The following is a 20,720-nucleotide window of genomic DNA, read 5'->3' on the forward strand; positions in this document are numbered from 1 at the left end:
AGAATTTCATGGTGGTGAGGGCTGGAAACTCAGTCCGGATTACTGTAAACTTTGAGGTAACATTTACATCACAGCACAACATTAGAAATGGTTGCATACGTAGGATATTTTAAGCTGCATTTGAGTTGCATAATTTTTCTGAATTGTGTCTTCACTTACAGGCCTCGCCGCGGCCAGAGATTGTGTGGCTGAAGGACAATGTGCTAGTGAGCAAGCGTGTAACAGTCAGTAACTCTGACTTTTCGTCTCAGCTGCTGATCCCCAGCTCTGAGCGCTCCGACTCCGGCATTTACTCCATACTTCTCAAAAACCTCGTTGGTCAGGAGACATCCAGCACTGAAATCAGAGTAACAGGTGTATATTTGTTTTGTTTTGCAACAGAAATGATTGAACTTCCTATGGATACAAATCTGTAGACTATGATTTTCAGATGATCCAAAGCCTCCTGGACCCGTTGAATTGGAAGAAAACGTTCCAGGCACAGTAACGGTGATGTGGGAACCTTCTCCAGATGAGAAGCGTGATGACCGCCTCCACTACACTGTGTCCAAACTGGACTCTTCCAAGCGTACTTGGACCACAGTGGCTGATAGGCTCTTTAACAACAGGTTCACAGTTTGCAACATCATACATGGAAGAGAATATCATTTTCGCGTGTATGCCAAAAATGATATGGGCGTCTCGGAACCCTCAGAGTCACCAACTTGGGGGACGGAGAAAAAGAAAGGTGCGTACCTGAGTCTGATGCTACGTACACACCGGGCATGTGTTTAAGAATGTGCTGAATGTGGGTTTTTGTACACACGTTCAGCATATGGTGTTGTTGCTATCGGTAACTGATACTACCACATGTACTCACAGTTGGTAGAGGCTTGGTGCGAAATGTCACGAATTTTGCTCCAGGCTTTTTTAGGCACAGCTCTATTCCAATATACTCAAAGGTTCAGCCTCCTGGTGGTTTTCCAGAAACCCTGCCTGGATCAAGTGTGTTTAGCCAATAAGGAGCTTCATTGGATGAAAAATATGATGGACACCGGTCCTTGAGGCCTGGATTCTGTCACCCCCGTGATATATGAAATACTTGGTGTGATATGATTCTGGCTGGGCACAAACCATGACTATTAATTTTTCTGTCATGATTCATATTTAACTGGTTGGCACTCCATGGTTTGAAAAGGACGTCACCCCTTCGTCCAGTACATTTTCACTCCCAAATCGACACATATTGATGTTTGTTTAAAGACCCCTCCGTGTCACTTTTTGACGTTTTGGGTGTGCCAAAGTTGTTGTTTTTCAACATACTGGCTTTTCCCATTAAATTATGGGTCCCCAACCTCAGGGCTGCAAACCAAAACTGGTCCAGTATCGCAATGCGTAGCGCACCGGTATCCAAACCCTAGGCCGAAACCGGACGCAGTACCGGATGCAAACCAACACCGGGTTAAAGTTAGGGTACCAGTACTGGATGCGTCCCAAGGACCAGTACCCCGTCCCGAGGGTTGTGGACCCTTGATTTTACAAACAGCCAGCACGTCAACAAACAACGACTTGGGGACAACCTAAACGTCATAAAGTGAGACGGAAGGCTCCTTACCCAAACGTCAATATGTAACAACTTGGGAATAAGATTGTTCTGATTCGTCACTACCTAAGTTGAGTCCCTGATTGGTCAAAGTTCAACTGGTTTAACTTTGGCATACCCGCAATCGCTACATTTTTTTTTTACGCATGGCTTGACAACTGAAGAGTTTTGAATGAAGAAGCCTGAAATATGTATGTTTTCATTGACTTTTCACTGAAAGTGGTTGTTTGAACATACGTCTCCAAGCCCAATGTGAACGTAGTATGAGACAACTTCTAAGTGACAGTTCTGCATTTTCTGTTACAACTAATAAAATATTTTGCCGTCTGTTCTAGAAAAATTAGTAATGAGCGAATCAGCAAGTAAGGACTGCGATCTGCGATGTGCTCCAACCTTCATTGTGCCTTTGAAGCTTCACACCGCCACCAGGGGCTATGAATGCTACATGAGCTGTGCAGTGAAGGGAACCCCCACGCCTCATGTCACCTGGTACCGGAACCACGTCAGTCTAAACACCGACACCAACTATTACATCTCCAACACCTGTGGAGTTTGCTCCCTGGCCGTCCTGAGCGTGGGCCCCAAAGACGTAGGGGAGTACACGGTCATCGCGGAGAACAGCTTGGGACGAGCCGAATGCTCCACAGTGCTCAGTGTCAGAGGTGAATGGGGCTGGGGCATGCACACTGAGTGTCACATTATGAAGTCTGATCCTAATTTTTCATTTTTGTCTCTCGATTAGGCTGAACAAACCAAGGAGTTCTGTCATCAGGTGATACCAGACTGAGGTAGAAGTCTTGCATTTCTGTACATCACTAAGATAAAAAAAATGGTCATTGTTAATCAATGTTGTATTTTTTAATAAATATTTTGAAGTTCTTCTATATATTTTTTTCTACCTAACAGGAAACACAAAAGTATAATCGGATTTGATATAAACAGTTATTTAATTTACTGTCTTAAGTTGTTGATGGCATGAATGTGCTATACTTCATATTCTCTCTTAAATTACTTTTATTTTTACAATATGCACATATTCATGCATTCTTAAAGTACATTAACAATTATAAAAACTGCTACAACTCACACCCTAAAAGTTTAGAATGAATAATTTTTAAATTGTAATTATTTAATGTATTATTTATTGTTTTCTTTGAGTTTTTTTTTGCTTCTTGGAACCTTTTGACAGGGATGTGATTAAAGATGATGATGTTAAATTGCTGTCAATGTAACATGAATATGTGAGCTGCGTGTTGTGGGATCAACAATAAACCTCGACTGAACTGAACAAATCTGAGTGGAATTTTAATGAAGGAATCATATGATATGAAATAGAAAAAATCTGGGATGCATCAGTTATTTTAGGATTTTTAATCGTTTTTTTATAGAGCTACTGTAACAAGGTAATGTTTCCCTTTGTGAGAGAAATAAAGTTTTATTCAATTAAATTTGGCTCAAACACCACACTTTAGGGTAAAAATGAGCGTACGTCAGTGACATTAAAGACTCAAATCTCACTTAAATCATAGTTTCTGTTTTGGCTTTTAGTTTGAAGAGTACAGCACTAATAAAAGAAGGTTTTAGGACATAGAAATAGTACTGGGCACTGAGAGTCTGAATTGGGCCTGAGTGTTACTCAAGGCCTCTGGCTGTGGAGCCTGTGGTAAAAGTGTCATGTAAAACCTTCTCTGTGACCTCAGGCAATAAATAGAACGCGGTGGTAAACTATAGCAGCAGCGATGTGTGTCTGTACATGAGTGTGTGGGAGGGGGTACAGCCACTCCCCTTCGCTTGTCCTGAATGGACAATCACACCTTCACCGGTCTACGCCCCCTCCCTCCTCCTCCTCAGAGTTCTGGGTGCTGCTCCTGTGACTGCAGCAGCGCCACTGAGCCGTCTGGAGTAGATCAGCGTTCCCTCTCAGGATTCTTCACCCCCCCTGGCTCTTTGGATTCTACCTCTTTGCCTGCCTGGAACACCGTGTCCTGGCTTTAAGAAAACCAACGATGACAGCCAAACACCGCAAAGGAAAGAACAGCCCGAAACCAGAGGACAACTTCTTCAAAAACGATGTTATGGAAACAGAAGTTCACTCTGGAGGACATAACTACACCCTGCTGCTGGTTCTGGTCCTGGGCTCTGTGATTGCTGTTTTCATGGGTGTGTGGTTCTTCTTCCAGCAGCACCAAACTTTAACCCACTTATCAGACAGTCTCACGGGCATCCAGATGAGGATCTCAAAGCTGCAGTCCTCCCACGAAGAAATGCGGCTGTCTCACAGCAAGGTAAGGGCAGGAAAAGGCTTCATTTCTCAGGGTGCTGAACTTTCAAGCTGTCTTTTTTTCTAATGACCCACTTCAAGAAGGAACAAACTGTCTCATTTTCCAGCAGACCTGTCATTCAAATGAACTCTCTTTGAGCTGCAGGCCTCTGTCAGATTTCAAAGTGCCACTCAGCTGTTGGTGTTTGTTAGGAGGACCGACCATATCCTTCAGAAGCACCACTTCTAACTCCAACTGAGTACTATCTGCAATCAAAGCCGCCTTTGATTGTAGATCGTTTGCTGCCGAAGTGTGCAGAAGACGCTGCTGGAGGCAATAACAAACAAGTCAGATTTGCCAGAGCTAAATTTAGACGCTGATTTTTGATACCAAACACCAGCTCAGAAGTCGCAGGCCAAAGACAGGTGAGAGCGTGGATCATATTAAACACAAGAACAGTTGGAAACATGGAACTCAGGGTTAGAATGAGAATCGTTCCTTTTAAAAACAAGCTCTACCTTTGAAACACAGACTGTATAAGATAACTGGACAGAGTGAAATGAAAAGGAAAGTGACTTCCTTCCAGCTCCAATGAAAGGAAGTCCATTTTTTTTGTGATATGGACGCCGCCACATTGGAGCCAGGCAATGTCAGTTTATCAATTTATGCAAATCAGTCTGAGTCATCGTTTGTCTGGCAACCACTCTCACCAATCAAGAGTGAGCTTGTTGGAAGGCCACGCCCCTAATCCTTAAAAGTGGGCTTGTTTTGAACGTTCGACATAAAGCCTCACACTTTATTTACTTATATACACATTTAAGCTAGAGTGAGAGAATAGACCCCTAGAGATTGAACATCTCGTTTTCAAGGGGGTCCTCCTGTTGAAGAAAAAACAATCACAAATGACAGAGTAGGAATAGTACAAACAGAGATTAAATACACATAACTAACACAAACACACACACTCAAACACATAGAAGCACAGGGTCTTTATATCCAGCCCTACCCAACAATACAATTTATAAAGTTTAAATAAACACATTAACAAAAGAAAAAAAAACTGAAGTAAAAAATCATAAATCACTGATTTTATTGACGCATCTAGAAAAAAACATAATGAAATAATAAATGAAGGTTAGCCAGAACATATTTAAAAAAGGTACCAGAGCAATCTTATTTATTCTGACAAATAGAATGACTGAGTAATAGCTGTTTATTTCTCAATGGAAGTCTTTGGGATTTTGGCTTCTTCCTGTTTGGAACGCGAGGGGGGAGAGCTCGGTCAATGGTTGGAAGCTAATGCTAGTGAACTCACGCTTATACCTATCATCAGTATCAATAAATCCCAGACCTTTATGTGTTGAGTTTGAATTTTTTCCCAGTGCATGGGTGGATTTTCTCCAGGCACTCCAGCGTTTTCCCTCAGTCAGGCCCGACACTGGGCTGCATGGTGCCCTTGGCGAAAAATGAATTTGGTGCCCCCTGCAGGGTCTCTGCATATAATAGCAAATGTGTTAACTGACTGCGACACCAATCAGACAATATTCAAGAGGAAAGTAGGATTTCAACGGTTAAAGTTATTGAAGAAAAAAACGAGAAATCGCCAGTTAAATTAGTCTTTTTCAACCAAAATTAGGCGGGAAGTAAATTTATAACTTGTTCAGGGTTTACCCTTCTTTTGCCGGATGGATGAATGGCAAGACAGGGTTCTAATCTATTAAATGGACCTGCTCGTGTTTCCCTCTATGTTCTATTCTCCAACAAAAGTGTTCTCAAGGCGTTTTATAAATAAATTAAAACATCAAACCAAGATGCTTGTTGTATGCTTATTATAGTTTTACTGTAATTCTTTCCAGACTAGGCACCATTTTTCAAAATCAACAGATTTCAATGGAAGAACTTTTGATGCAACTTTCAGTACTGAACGTCCTGCTGGATAGATTTCTTCCAATCCCTCTTATGGGAAGAACCAGACAGACACAGACTTGACTGATGACTATATCAACTGTATTAACCAAGTTGAACACTAATGCAAGAGAGCTATATAACCAAAAGTGCTGTTTAGTTGCCAAAGAGTTGCCAAATCAAATGATATAAAGAAGATTGTGGTTTTTCTATTTTGAGTATCTACAATTTAACCAAACACACACCAGTTCAGCTCGTGAGAGCTTTCGTATTCTCAGGGTTGAGAACTTTTCTTTGTTTTATTGCAGCTGCAAAGTTCAGACACTGTGGAGACTCGCTTGAAGATCCTGGAGGATTCTTACGCGTCGGCTCAGAAGCAGGTTGGCATGGCGATGGCCACAGCTGAGCAGCTCAAGATGTCGGACTTGCCCGCTCAGGTTCTGTCCCTCCACACGGAAATGAAAGCCCGTCTGATGGAGATGCAGCAAGCCACCGTGTCCCTCGAGCAGATGAGTCAGCTGCAGAGCACGCTGAGCGGGAAGAGCGAGGAGTTTGAGGGGGTCAGAGTTCAAGTGGAGGGTCTGGCCACAGTGAGCGGGGAACTCTCTCGGAAGGTGGAGGTCCTGACCGGCAGCCTAGGAGAATTAGAGTCAAAGCTGGAAGAGAAAGCTGGTCAGATTGACATATTGAGTTCCTCCCTGGATGCACAGGCGACAGAGGTGCTCGGGTTAAAAAGCCAACTGGACACATACCAGGCCCAGCTGGACGCCAGCATGCTGGAGGTCACTACAGTCAGGTTAGAAAAGACAAAAAAAAAATCAGCTTTTGAAGCTGCTGAGAAAATATCTCACCTCCTCTGAACCATAAATCACGTTGACTTAGTCTAAGCCTGTTGGGAGCCGTAGTCTCTGATGATTTTTAACCGGGACCTCAGTTGGTTCAGAATATTTTTACACCGCCTGAACTGATTCAACATTTCCTTTTTGGTGACTATATTTCCACTCTAACTTAACCATGGTTTGCTTTACTTGTAAAAAGCTCCCTATGAAACTTGTAAACATACAATTCAAATCTTCAGAAAAGCAAAATTTCATTAAAGACCCACTTCAACCGTTATTTGATTTATTTAAAAAAAGTTTCTCAGTGGTCTTATAATTATGATTATACAATTCAATTCAATTTTATTCATATCATCTAATATCACAAAGCAATTATCTCATTGGGCTTCATACCGCTAATTGTGCAAAAGCAGAAGGTCATAAAAAAGGTCATAAAATATAAACAATAGCTGATTGCTAAACTAAACTAAATAGACCAAACTAAAATGGTTATTCCTGCCCTTTGACCCTCCTTCTCTGTGAAGAAAAACTACCAAAAAAACAGATTCCAGGAAAAAAAGAAGAAACCTCAGGGATGTCCACATGAAGGAGGGATCCTCTCTCAGGACGGACAGGCAATTCACCAGGACTATTAAAGAAGAATCAGCTTATCTAACTCTACAACTAAATGTTTGAATAGTGTTCATCCAGATAGAACTGGGAGATGGGTGGGTGTGTGTGTGTGTGTGTGTGTGTGGGGGGGGGGTCCACAACCACAATGAGCCAGAGGTGAGGTCCACGGCCAAGAACAGGAGCACAGGCGATCCATCTGGAATCGAAAATCACATGATTTGGTGCAGTGCCATTCATGTGTTGTTCCTCTCTCCCACTCCATGAACAACACATGAATTGGACTGCACCAAACAGAAGCATAGAAAGCTAAATAAAATATGACATTTTTAGTCAAAATAAAAAAATCAGAGCGCCAGTTGTGAGTTGTGAGCGGGACTGTTAGTGCAGAGTAAGCCCCTCCTACTTCCCATCATCCATCTGTTTCAATGTCCTGACTTAAATCCAATTACAGAAATGACATTGTAAGATGAATTATCTTTATTTATCAGAAAAATGCTACATGAACACAATGTTCATCGGAATGGGTCTTTAACTTCTAAAAAAAATCAGAGTAGAAAGACCTTTAGAGGATTAGGCAAAGATACTCACTGTAAGGACCTCCTATGTTTCAGGGAGCCGACCGAGAAAGAACAGCAGCTCAGTGAGGAGGAGCTCTTGGAAACGGTACGTGTAAGAGGTCAAACATTCATGAACGGATAAAAATGAACAAAATAAAAAAGAAATCTATTCATTTAAGTCAAATTGAAACACGTGAGGAACTATTTTTACCCTTTTTTACTCTGTGGGCCTGTAGGGAATTGTAATGAGATTTCTATGTCATTGAGCTGAAGAAGATAATTACCTGCCACTGAGCTAAACTTCCAGATTTAAACTCTTTTTCGTGCAGCTTTGCACTTGGCTGTCCCAATGACCCTCCCTCGTCATGGGTTTACTTCAGTGATCTGCATACATCTTTCTTTTTCAGCTTGTGGAAGGCGCTCCAGCCTCTGTTGCAACTGAGGAGGAAGAGGATGCTGGAGAGCAAGACGTTGTTTCTTTAGAATTTGGAAAAGATGGAGAAACGGTTACTGCAACTGAGAGGACAGAGAGGGATGCAGAGGAACAGGAAGTGGAGAGTGAAGTGCAACCGGAAGAGAATGCAACAGAAGCTGAAGAGGAAGGGTCGGAAAAGAAAGATGTCGTTGGAGAACAAGAGGAAGCAGGATCATCTGAGCAAGCAGCTCAATACAAAGAGGAAATGAAATCTGTTGAAGGAGCTCAAGAGGAAAGGGAAGTAATATCTGCCGAAAAATTACCAGAGGAAGAAGTGGAAGATGCAGAAAAAGATCCCGGAAAAGAGGAAACAGAAGGCAATGTAGCTAAAGAGGAAGAGGAAACGGAAGCAGTAGAAGCAGATCAAGAGGAAGAGGAAACGGAAGCTCCTGCAGTTGTTCAACAGGAAGAGGAAACGGAAGCTCCTGAAGTAGCTCAAGAGGAAGAGGAAACTGAAGTTTCTGTAGCAGCTGAAGAGGAAGAGGAAACAGAAGCTCCTGAAGCAACTCAAGAAGAAGAAGAGGAAATGGAAGCTACTGAAGCAAATCAGGAGAATTCGGAAGTGAATCTTGCAGCTCAAGCTGATGAGGAAGAAACTTCTGAAACAGCAAAGGAAGAAGAAGCTGCAGAAGAGCGGGAGGAAGCAACCATTGCAGCCGAGGAGGAAGTTTCACCAGCAGCTGAGCAGCAAGCAAGCACAGAAGAAGAGGAGCAACTTCCTTTAGCTGAAGAGGAAGAAGGAGCAGATGTTCTGGAGGATGAAAGCTCATCAGCAGATGGCTCCACTTCCATGAAACAAGAGGAAAATGAACCTGAAAAGGCAGCAATTGAGGATGAGGCTGAAGAGAAGACTCTGACAGCTGAAGAGTCAGAGATCCAAGAAGCAGAGGCGGACGAAGACGAAACAGTCCAGCATGAAAACCATGAACTTGAATTGGAGGAACTTCATTTGTTTGAGGAAAAACAGTCGAATGAAGAAAGTGAGGATGAGCCAGAGGAAGAGGACAAGACCACACAAGAAGATGAAGATTTACCAGAAGACAAATGTAAGAATTAATATGTTTTGTTTATAACAGGGCTACCATAAATGTTTGTATAATTTCTTTTTTTGTAATCTTTCAGAGCATCTCTGCACACAAAGGGACTGTTTTTATGCTGGAAATGTCCATGAAGGACGGGACTTTCTCAGACCAAAAGCTGCCAGAACTATGAGACAACAGAGGCATGAAGTCTGAAGAAGAAAACTTACTGTTGAAGGGAAAAAAACGAGCTGCATCAAACAAAGCCTTTTTTTTTTTAAGAACTCCAGGGAATTCTCTGCAAGTTTCTATGAATAAAAGGTCTGAAGCTGTGAAAGGTTTGTGGAGTGGAGGCAGAGTGACTTCTTTAAACATGTTTACACATGGATTTAATATGTTCCTGAATACTCTTCTGAAATTTCTGCAGATTTGGACTTATTTTTTCTTTTGCCGTTATATTTCTTGTAGCTTAGATGAAGTTCTACTCAGTAAGATTTGGGTACTTTTTTTTGCATTTCCACTCTGACAAAATCCCGTTTCAGTTATTTTTTTGGAGACACTTTAATAATGAACTGTTTGGTTTCTTTCTTAAAATGCTGTAAAATGACAGTTTTCATAAGAGTTTTATGTGATTTGTATGTTTTAAACGGGAAAACGAGGCACCTCAGGGATATATTTTACCCACAAAAAGTGAGAATTTTACTACATAAATAAATCACGAGAAGCTTAAATCAATATTTTTTCACACATAAAATCAAGAGGACAAAGTATTTGATCAATTTGCAAATGCTGAGTCAGAACATTTTTAGATGTTGGAGTGCCAAACTGTCAGGATCACTTTAAATTTCAGGTTAGTAAAAAAAAAAAAAAAAAAAAAATTTGTAACGTACCGAAAAGTTTTCAGCCTCAGGTCCGATTTCAGAGTTTGACAGAAGAAGACGAAGTCTTCACATTGAGATTCTCTGATTTTTAATGTTTTTATGATTGCTTAAAAGGAAAAAAACTCTGCTGTCAACATATCTTGTTTCCTGGTTTTACAATAAATTCCGGTGCACTACCTTTTCTATATTTCTCTGTGTTGTATTTGTTATAAACGCACCTCGATCCTCCAACTTCTGTGACAGAATTTGATCCAAAACAGGAAATGTTAAATGCTGCAGTTCCTCAAATGACCACTGGAGGCTTGATGTAGAGGGGAGCAATTCCTCATGTCCTTCTGTGCTAGAGTCAGATTTGACTGCCAAATTTTATTTTATTTTCAGGTTTAAAAAAATGTTTGATAATTGTGAATTTTGTCCCACCCATTTGCTGTTTTTAAAGTAACTTCCAGGCAATTTGCGAGTCCCACTCAATCCTTTGTTTTTGATGTGTAGAATGGTAAATGGCGTATACTTGTATAGCGCTTTCTACCCTCCTTCGAGAGCCCAAAGCGCTTCACAGTCACAGACCCATTCACCCATTCACACACACATTCACACACTGGTGGTGGCTCCGCTGCCGAACACTGGCGCCAACCTCCTACCAGAGGCAATTTGGGGTTCAGTGTCTTGCCCAAGGACACTTCGACACACGGGCGGGCAAGGCGGGAGTCAAACCCACTCACTTCTGATCAGGAGTCGACTGCCCTACCACTGCACCACGGCCCAGAATAGTGTGGATGATCTGAACCGTTACTGTGCAGGCTGCTCTTCATTTGATTGGATACATAATGTTGAAAATAGGTTCCGACTTTTTGACAAGCATTAATATCTGTGTTTATTTTCTATGGCCAATGCTTTGCAAGCTCTAATTGTTCTACTGAACCTCCAGCAGAGCTCAGGAGGGATGGCGCAGTGTGGTTCAGGTGGCAGTCGAAGCGAGTGCCTTGGCAGCCTAAACCCCTGACATGGGAACTTAGCTTTTGGGACATGGAAAGTCACCTCTCTCGGACAGAAGGAGCCTGAGTTTTTGCGAGAGGTTGAGAGGTATGGCCTAGATATAGTTGGGCTCACCTCCTCGCACAGCCTGGGCTCTAAAACTCAGTCCCTCAAAAGGAGTTGGACTCTACCATTCTGGAGTTGCCCATGGTGAGAGGCAGTGGGCCGGGGTAGGTTTACTCGTGAGCCCCCAGCTCAGCTGTTAAGTGTTGGAGTTCACACTGGTGGATGAGAGGATCATGTCTCTTCACCTTCGGATGGGGGAAAGGTCTCTGACTGTGGTTTCAGCTTACGAGCCAAACAACAGTTCAGAGTACCCGGCTATCTTGGTGTATCTCGGTGGGGTACGTGAAAGTGCCCCAAAGAGGGATGCCATCGTCCCCCTGAGGGACTTCAATGCCCACGTGGGCAATTACAGTGGCACCTGGAGTTGGGTGATTGGTGGGAATGGCCTCCCTGACCTGAACCCTAGCAGCGTGGACTTAAAACCAAGTTCAAGCACAAGGGTGTCTATCAACACACCTGGCACCAGGACACTCTATAGGAAGGAGATCGACGATCGACTTTATAGTTGTTTCAGTGCCCCCTCCCCTCACCAGATGGGCTGAGTATAACACAGTTATCATAGAGACAAATGAGTAATATCATAGCTTTAAATTCAAATATTTCTTATCACCTATAGGTCATTGAAATAATGGATGAAACCAATGACTGAATTCCCATTTTATCATATTGACTCATGTCCAAGTAGTGAAAAAATTAACACATCAGTGCACAAATGTGTTTTCATATCTGAATCTATGAGTTATGACTTGTTTTTAGTTTTTTTTTTTTCAAAATGTCTCAAATTTTTGTTGTTTACCTTTCCGCATATCCCGTCAGGGGTCGCCAGAGCGAATCATCTTTCACTAAGCTGCACATTTGGTTTGGCAGAGATTTTTAGGCTGGATGTCCTTCCTGACACAACACTGTATTTTTATCCGGGCGAGGGACCCACACTTGGCCCCCGTTGTGGCTGCATAGTTAGACAGTAGCATCGAGGGTCTTGCTTAGGGGACCCACACTGGAATAAGCTCATCATGCTCTAGAAAACAGGTGTGTAAAAAACATCTACACACCAGGGCTATAACTTTTATAGGTCTTTTTACATGAAGCCCCTGACGTTAGGAGGGCTTAGGAACAGACTCAGGAGTATTATACTGTGTGGCTCTTCATACTGTGCTTTTGCTTTGTTGTTTCCTTCTGCTTCAGACTGCCTTGACTTCAGAGAAGAGATACGCTCTTGAGGCTGTGCACCTTCAGTAGGATGGGAAAAGCCTCTAAATGTGCTTATTTGTGTGCAGTTTGGATAAAAATCAGACACACAGATACAGGTATCATCACAAAACCATTGGAAGCTCTTACGGAAAACATATTCAGCTTTTTTTTCTGTAAAAAAAAAAAACAAAAAACATGAAAACAGTTGTCCCACGTCTGTCCTTGACATTCCTTTTTAATTAAACAAAACGTCCTAGCAGCTGTTTTTAGACCCAAATGAATACATTCTGACTATTTTCCCCCCCCCCCCCCAAGCTTTTGAACTTAATGTTATAAATTCTTTTAAAAATCACAACAGGTAACCTTTACCCCCTACTAAATCACAACGTACTATTAATTCCATTAAATCTAGCATTACTTGAACAAAAAACCCTCTAAAGATATGGTTTTCCATTTGTCAAATTAACAGGTTTATCATGATTAATGAATTACACTATAGGCAAATTGGCAAATAATCATTATTCCTTATCATGTTAATCTAATTTTTAATCAGTAACTATTGTTGTGTTCTCAAACATAAAACAAAAGTCCAAATGTTTACTAGCATGTACATTTAATTTGAACTCAGCTGCAAAGATGTCTCACGTTGCTCTCAGTGCTCCTCTGGGGGTCCCTGAACGTGGTGCACACGACGTTGCTGATGTGATGTCATCAAAGTGCGACTTTGTAGTTCTTAACACAACTAACCTAAACAACGGCACAAGTATTATTTATTATGTAAGGGATAAAGCCCTATACGAAGTGTTCCTTATCATATAATAACTGGATACATGGAGGGTTGACATATATTATGGTATAAAGACAAACTTAGTGGTCAAAATTTTTTGGATTGCTCTGTGTTTTTACTTTTTTATTTGTTAAACTAGAGCACTCTGGCTCAGATGCTTTTTTTCTTTTCTTCTTAATTATATGAGATTGAAAAAAAACGCCTTGTTGGTGTAAAAGTAAAGGTTGAAATTCTGTTATAATAAAAACAAATTCCTGTTTAGATATTTTACCTCACTACAATGTCACAAATGTAAAAGAAAATAATTAGGCGTTTCACAGCCATTATTAGATTAAATTAGAATAATAATTAAATGTCCTGATTTATTAATCACCCAGAAAAAAAAAACAATTTACTTTTTTTATTTTTATAATTGGAAATAAAGTCAGGCATGAAGGGGTTACCTTTCTGCCTTTTAGTTAGTTAAAAAGCTACATCTACTTTCCTTAGCAAAGGCTGAAAACTATAGATAAATATACACTTCATATCCATGTATTATTTTTAACAGTTCTGCTTTAATGTACATGTTTTTTTTAGGCCTTGATGACTTAGATGACAACGATGAAATTATTTTTTAATAATGATAAAATAATCAATTATTACATTTTTACCTTAAAACAAAACTTTAATATCAATCATTCACTTTATTTATAGAGCAACATCATCAATATGCTGAGAACACAAGGTATTTGATATAAAATATACAAGTTAAAACAATATAAAGTCATAATTAAGCCTGTTGTTATCATACATTTTAGTTTGTTTTATTGTTATCCCATCTTTGCTGCTATAAAGTCGATAAACTGAGTTTAACGCGAAGCTATGAGTCATATAAACACGTAAGAAATTATTTAAATTCTGTCCATTTTCTGTATGGATCAATAAATACATTTCTGTAGTTTGTTAAATATTTTCTTTAATCACACCGACATAGAAATGGCCTCATTCTCTGGCATAAGTCACATGAGGATCCGGGCTCGGACACTAACTCCATGCATGTTGAAGTGAGGTCCCATCAGACCTTTGTGGACAGAAAGCCTGAATCGATTGGAAATGCATCATCTGGACAACCAGGAAGAGCGTCTCCCTCCCTCTCCCGTCTCCGCTCTGCTCCAGTCATTTGTCTGAGCCTCTCCCTCTCATCACTGCTGCAGTGGCTCTGTGCACCAGCGTCTGACCTTCCAGAAGGGGATCATGCAAGCGTTTGTTCCCAGGTAGGTGTCAGAGGGTCGGAGTTCCTTTGTGCGGCTAAATCCAGGTCTGAGTTTGTACATGAGCAGTGTGCTCTGGGGCCTCGTGGCTGTAATCTCTCTGCAGAGGAGCTGTAAAGTTTGATTCACTTTTGTAAATGAGCTGCTGGCTGCAGGTTTCTCAGTTTAACAGGGTTTCAGTGTGTGGCTTAAGGGGGAAGAAATATTCAATATTTTGTTATTTAGGAGAAATTAAATAAAAACTGTGATGTACTTGAGCGCTTCTTTAACAGTCTGCCATCTTTCATTTCTTTAGTCATTTTCTTTTTTAATGCGGCTAATTTCGGTGGGGAACTGCAGCAGTCCCACGGATGCCTCTTCCACAGACAACAGAAGTGTGCTGTCGGATCGGATGATTCTCTTTCCAGCTTGAGGGTGACTCCACAGCCCAGAAATCAATAGGCGTTAAAGTGTAGCAGAGGAGGAGCTAGCAGCTGAGTGCCTAGCATCTCCCACTGCTGCTTGCTCAGCAGTTTTTCTGAGGCAACTTGCTTAGATCTCTGAAATGCAAGTGGTTTTCTTCATCAATTGTAGATACTTTTTTTAATCAAAGCATGGGGTTGAATTAAAATGTAAAATTATTTTTGCAAAAATGTATTAAAACTACCCCAGTGATCTGGTACGATGAATTTTACTGAAAGACCCACTCTGTTTGTATTTGTCACATGTTCTTTTAGCATTTTTTTTTCTCTCATGGATGGATAAGAAAATTAAACTCACAATCATGGTTGTGAATCAAGATTAGATAATCCTTTATTCATCTCATAACTGAGACATTTCCATGTTCCAGAATTACAGGAGAACACACAAGATATTTACTCCATCTTACAAAGATAATTGCACCATGGATCAATAAAAATAAATAAATAAATAAATAAAATAACTTTTTTAAAGCAGCTACATTAGGTGTTACACCAGTAATGTTAGGTTGAGGGTTTGAGAGGCTCAAAGCAGGTAAACAGAGATCTCTCAGAGGGAATTCTTAATGAGCTCAAGCCATTCTGCAGAAAATATGTCCTGAAATGATTCAGGTTTTTTTTTTATTTATTTTAGTTAAAAATGGCATAATCATGATCAAAAAACCTCTGGGAATGCTTTTAAAGTAGATCAAATGATGATCAGGGTGGGTCTTTATTTGTGATTTAAGAGTAACCTTCCTTCCTGTTACGTCCCCAACAGGCAGACTGGACAAAACTGGACGTCAGTAAGAGTGAAAGGAACAGTTTATTATGTAAATGAAACCCTGTGTCCTGAAAGAAAGAACAAAATGAAACAATTAGTGTGCTGGTTCAAACAAACCAAAAGAGATTGGAATCTTGACCAACCATAAAATAAGTCATGGAGACTGCTGACCGAGCCATGTGACCGTCAGAGTCTGCAGCTCCCTGCTAATGGCTGCTAACCAAATCTATCTAAAGAGAAAAAAATAAATAAAGCCTGTAAATCAAGACCAAGAAGGTCCAACCCTAAACTAAAATAACAAAACCCAGCAGTGTAATACTGCTGGGGGAGGTGCTATTGTGTACTTTTGTGTCCCTAATTCTAAGTTTTAACACAATCTTGTTGTGATTTTGTTAAATTCCCAGAACACATTCAGTTCCCGTGAGAGACGAGGACGCAGAGTCTCAGAGGAAAGCAAAGTCTCGACAGGCCCGACAAACTCGGCGGTCCACACAGGTAAACACCCCAAACGCTTCATTCAAGCTGAGCGGTTGAAGTGTCCATCTTGCCTCTGTGACAGACACAAAGCTGTGTGAACATCCTGCAGGGTGTCACCCTGACGGACATTAAAGAGGCTCAGACCACCTACAGCCTGTCTCATCAGAGCAGAGAGAAGGAGGAGGAAGGCACTCTGGACCACAGATCCAGTCCGTGGAGAAGCTTTAGCGATGCCAAGGGAGATACGGGCGCGGTGAAAGCAGCTGAGGTCAGCCTGAAGTGGAACATCATTGACAAGGTAAGCTGGACAGATTTATCGGGGAATCACATTTAGATCTCCGGCAGTGGAAGGAAACAATGCACTGATGTCGCTTGATCTGTTGTATACGTGTGCAGGAAGGGAACGTTGAGCACCAGGTAGACAATCTTTCTGAGTCATCAAACTCCTCCCACCTCTCTTTGTCTGAATCTTGTGCTTCCCCGAACTGCAACAGCTCCTTCAGAGGTGAGACGCTTAGTTTAAATGTTTAGGTCCACAACACAAAAAAAACATGGTTCTTAAGATCTAAATTACACATAAATAAAAGTAAACCAAAGTAACTGATTACTGAATTCATTTGATCATTATACGTTTATACCAATACTTTTCTTTAAAAAATAATAATTTACAAAAGTATTTCAATGCTTCAGATGTTTTACGTGGTAAATTCAAGTGTGTTATCACTTAATATATATATATAAATATATATATAAATAATTTTTTTGCAGTGCAGACCTTCAGTTTCTATGAAACCATTAGAATAAATGTTCTCCAATCCTTCTTTTGTAATAGGAAATACCTTAATTGGATGAAAAAAGGTATTGATTTTTGTACCGTGTCACTTTTATTTACTTATTTTTGCTTATTTAGATATTTAGGCCATGCGACAGGTTACCAACTTGTCCAGGATGTACCCTCCTTTCGCCGGGGGCGATCTTTGACAACCCCGTGTCCCCAAAAGGGATACAGCAAGTCAAGAAAATGGATGAATGTATTTATTTATTTGTTTACTTTGTTTTTGTTGTTTTGTTTCTAAAAACAAAGTACAGTTTTCTCTTGCTTTTTCGCATTTTTTTATCCACTGTTTTCACGTGTTTGCAGATTTTATTTTTTTCAGTCATTTGACTTCTGGTTTGTCACAAAAAGTCAGACACCTCGAGGCGCTTGTATGTCATTTTTGCGTCTGAAGGAGGTGCTGCACTGCTGAGGTGTATATCTCCGCACAGCGGAGCCCCTTTGCAGTGCGGAGGGGGAGTGCAGCGAAGCCCCCTCACCCTCCTCTCTTCATGCCCCCGCATGGAGAAATGGCATCTGCTGACTCAGAAACGGCGGAGAAAAATCCTGATATGCTGAAGAAGATAATTACGGAGGATAAACTTAATGCTGTTCTTTAATAAACGTTTTACAAAACATGATCAATAGTGTTTTTGATTATTTTGATTATGTTTTTTATGTTTTTCCCAGGTCGTTATTGTAAAGAACAGGTTTTTAATAGCTAATCTAGTTAAATAAAAGCTAAAATTATATATATATATATATATATATATATATATATATATATATATATATATATATATATATATATATATGGATTGGTAACAGACGTCCATCGGCCGCGTATTCGTATTCGTGGAGTCGGCGTATTCGGAGATGCCTCTAGTCCCTAACCCCCACGAATAAGAGGGAATACTGCAGACATATCTTGGATGCTTGAGCATCTTTATCTATTGTCGTCCCTTTTTCTTTCCTTATTTCTGTATTATAGTGATGAATAATTTTTTTTTTTTCCCCTTCCGAGGAGTGTTTAGTGTATCGTGTTTCTATAAAATGTGTTTATCAACCCATTGTTACACTTGGTACCAAAATAAATCAAAAGTCACTGTTTAAAAAGTGCTTGATTTAAAAATATATTTATTTATTTTCAATCAAAATGAAAGCAGGTGTATGTCCAGATTGGATGCAATTTCCTTCTCTTATGAGGTTGATTACCAAAACATGCCACGCATCTGTTCCAGGTCCAGTCTATCCGTCACATTTTAGAACCCTTTGTGGCCCATAAGTCGAAAAGTTTGCCCACCCCTAGTCTAGTCAGTAATGAAATCCTGTTCCCTTTGCACGTACAGATGGTGGGAGGTGGTGGAGAGATGAAAATGAGAACCCAGTGGAGGAGGCAACACAACTGTCTGCAAAGTACCAACTCAGAGAGAGCTCACCGGATGTTGAAGGATCCCTCTACACTACAGAGGTATGCAAAAAGAAAAGAAAAACTGCAGGCACTGAGGTAATTAATTTAGCACTACCTCAAATGAACCACTAGATGGAGCCAAAGTGTTTTGATTTTCTTGCCTCTTGCTTAAATAAAATTTAACAAGCCAATACATACATATATCCTTTAGCAACGCTTGAACTTAGTTGTAAATATTTACCAATTATGAATAAACACTTTGCCTTATGCTGATTTAGTTGTAAATTTGTCTTACACATGTTTAATTATTATCTAATTTAAATCCAAATTAATTGAATTGAATTAAATCTAGCAATAGTTTTCTATTGTTCTCATTCAATCCAGATGAATTAGGATCATTGTCTCATGTTTGCTGTCTGTCCCTCACTTGCCCCGAAGCTACCACTCTTCAAAGGCCAGCTCTGATGCAACATTCTAAGATGCTCTGCAACCACGGGTGTGAAACGTCTTCTGAGATGAATTTGACTTGAACAACTGGGAAGCTTCTTACAAACATGAAGGGAGTACAGACAGTGAGAGGACACTTTCCCCCGTTCACTCCGAGTCACTTGAAGCTGCACATCACATGACAGAGGTGTCTCAGCATTCCATACCTTATTGGGCAAAAGCGAGGCGCTCCGTTGCTCCGTCTTAGCCGTGGATTCACAGGGATTGACTTTTCTTTCCATTTCACCTTCACAACACACACCCTTCTCGTTGTACCTGTACGCTCGTAGAATCTTCAAAATCTTATTTTATGTTTCAGCTTTGGACTCCTACTTGGAGATATGTATTATTAATTTGAACCAAGATGTGATTTTTTTCACAATAAAGAGGAAAAACTACATTTCAAAGGAGCAGCTGATGAATCTGTGAATGCCTGTGATTGGAAAACAGTTGTCCTCCTGTATGGGCCGGCTTTAGGTCGGGGGGGTCAGCTGTCCCACATTCTGGAATCTGACACTGAGCTCTGTAACGTGAGCGCATTACTGAGAGAACTATATCTGTCTGTGATAATCATGAAGGCCGGCGGGCTTTCATCAGTCAGCCTGACTCTGTGACCATCACAACAGATTTTCCACAGATCCCAGAGGACCAAAGAAAGGGCAGCAGATCCTAGAAAATCGCCAGGCAAAAGTCAATATTTACACTTGGAGTGATTTCTGAGTTTGATTTTTATTCCTGAACTACTTCTCTTTGCATCTTTGCTCCAGAATTCCCTTAATTCCTTGAGTTTTCTGTCACCAAGTCATTTATTCTGAAAAGTAAGATTTTCGATTTTCACAAAAGGAACACAGTAGAATCATAACGCCAATGATGGATTCTTTTCAAAATAAAAGAACAGTTTTATGTTTTGATGCAAAACGAAGCCTTTCACGTTGTTTTTGAGATCAAATAAATTCAAATCAGATCAAATCAAATGAAGATGAATCATGTTGAACCGAATCAAATTATTATAACTGCAATAATGTTTAAATTCTACTAGAATTTAGACTTTTATTGTAGTAAAAAAAAAAAAAACAATACCTGTCAATTTGGCCGACATTAAGAAAACGTGTTAATAAATAGTTTTTCCATCTTTTTAGATCATATTTCTTGCCCCACTGGCAGATTTAATTTTTTGCTTATTTGAATCAAATCCCATCACATAATAATTTACACATGTTGTAAGAATTTTTACTTTTGTTTCTACAAAGAAAAACAATATCTGTTGGTTTGGTGAGTATTTTATTATAATTAAATACATGATATGGTATAAAAATAAACATTTCTTTACATTTGCCTGAAACAAAACCCTTAAAAGCATCAATCTGCCTGTCTGTTCCCTCTGGTTCTAACAATGTTTGGATTAATATAAGTCATATCCTGATTCCACCGGATCTTGATTGGTTGGTAGCCCTTTTGGGCAGGTTAACTACTGATGTCAGTCTGAATTTTTGGAGTAAAATTTATCTCCCCAGCATTTGTTTTTTTGGCTCTTATGGTGCTTTTTTGCTTACAGGACAGATCCCTCATCTAGACATTTCATTCACTTAAACATCGTACTCCAGATGAACCTTTCGATTGAATTTATCTACATAGAAAGCCTTGTTAGAGTTTGATTATCTCCTATTGCTTTCCACCTTCACTCCCATCTACAATCACTGTCATCTCCTTTTGCAGTGTTGAGTTTGCTTCTGTTCGAACACTTCTCCTTTCTCCTTTGGTGGAACAAAGATTCTAAAGGTGCTTTGAACCTGACTATAAAAGGAAACAGCTACAGGAGGTCAGGAGGAAGCAGATTTTTATCTTTTTTTC

The 20,720-nt window shown here is 40.2% G+C and overlaps 2 protein-coding genes across 2 annotated transcripts in view; both read left to right on the forward strand.

Annotated features, from left to right (window-relative positions):
• Positions 1 to 2,947, forward strand: part of LOC112159629 (immunoglobulin-like and fibronectin type III domain-containing protein 1) — a gene marked incomplete in the record, with an annotated part of 13,180 nt that extends 10,233 nt beyond the window's left edge. Inside the window, 5 exon segments of the mRNA XM_024293837.2 lie at positions 1 to 56; positions 162 to 354; positions 431 to 727; positions 1,918 to 2,244; positions 2,325 to 2,947. Coding sequence (XP_024149605.2) covers positions 1 to 56; positions 162 to 354; positions 431 to 727; positions 1,918 to 2,244; positions 2,325 to 2,329 — 878 coding nt within the window.
• A 243-nt stretch (positions 2,948 to 3,190) lies between these two features.
• zgc:66479 (uncharacterized protein LOC327541 homolog) lies at positions 3,191 to 10,318 on the forward strand. Its single transcript, XM_024293839.2, has 5 exons — positions 3,191 to 3,867; positions 6,057 to 6,544; positions 7,811 to 7,862; positions 8,164 to 9,277; positions 9,354 to 10,318. Coding segments are annotated over exons 1-5 (1,935 nt in total). The 5' UTR covers positions 3,191 to 3,588; the 3' UTR covers positions 9,356 to 10,318.
• The last annotated feature ends 10,402 nt before the right edge of the window (positions 10,319 to 20,720 follow it).

Source organism: Oryzias melastigma, linkage group LG7, assembly GCF_002922805.2.
Source record: "Oryzias melastigma strain HK-1 linkage group LG7, ASM292280v2, whole genome shotgun sequence".
NCBI lineage: Eukaryota > Metazoa > Chordata > Actinopteri > Beloniformes > Adrianichthyidae > Oryzias > Oryzias melastigma.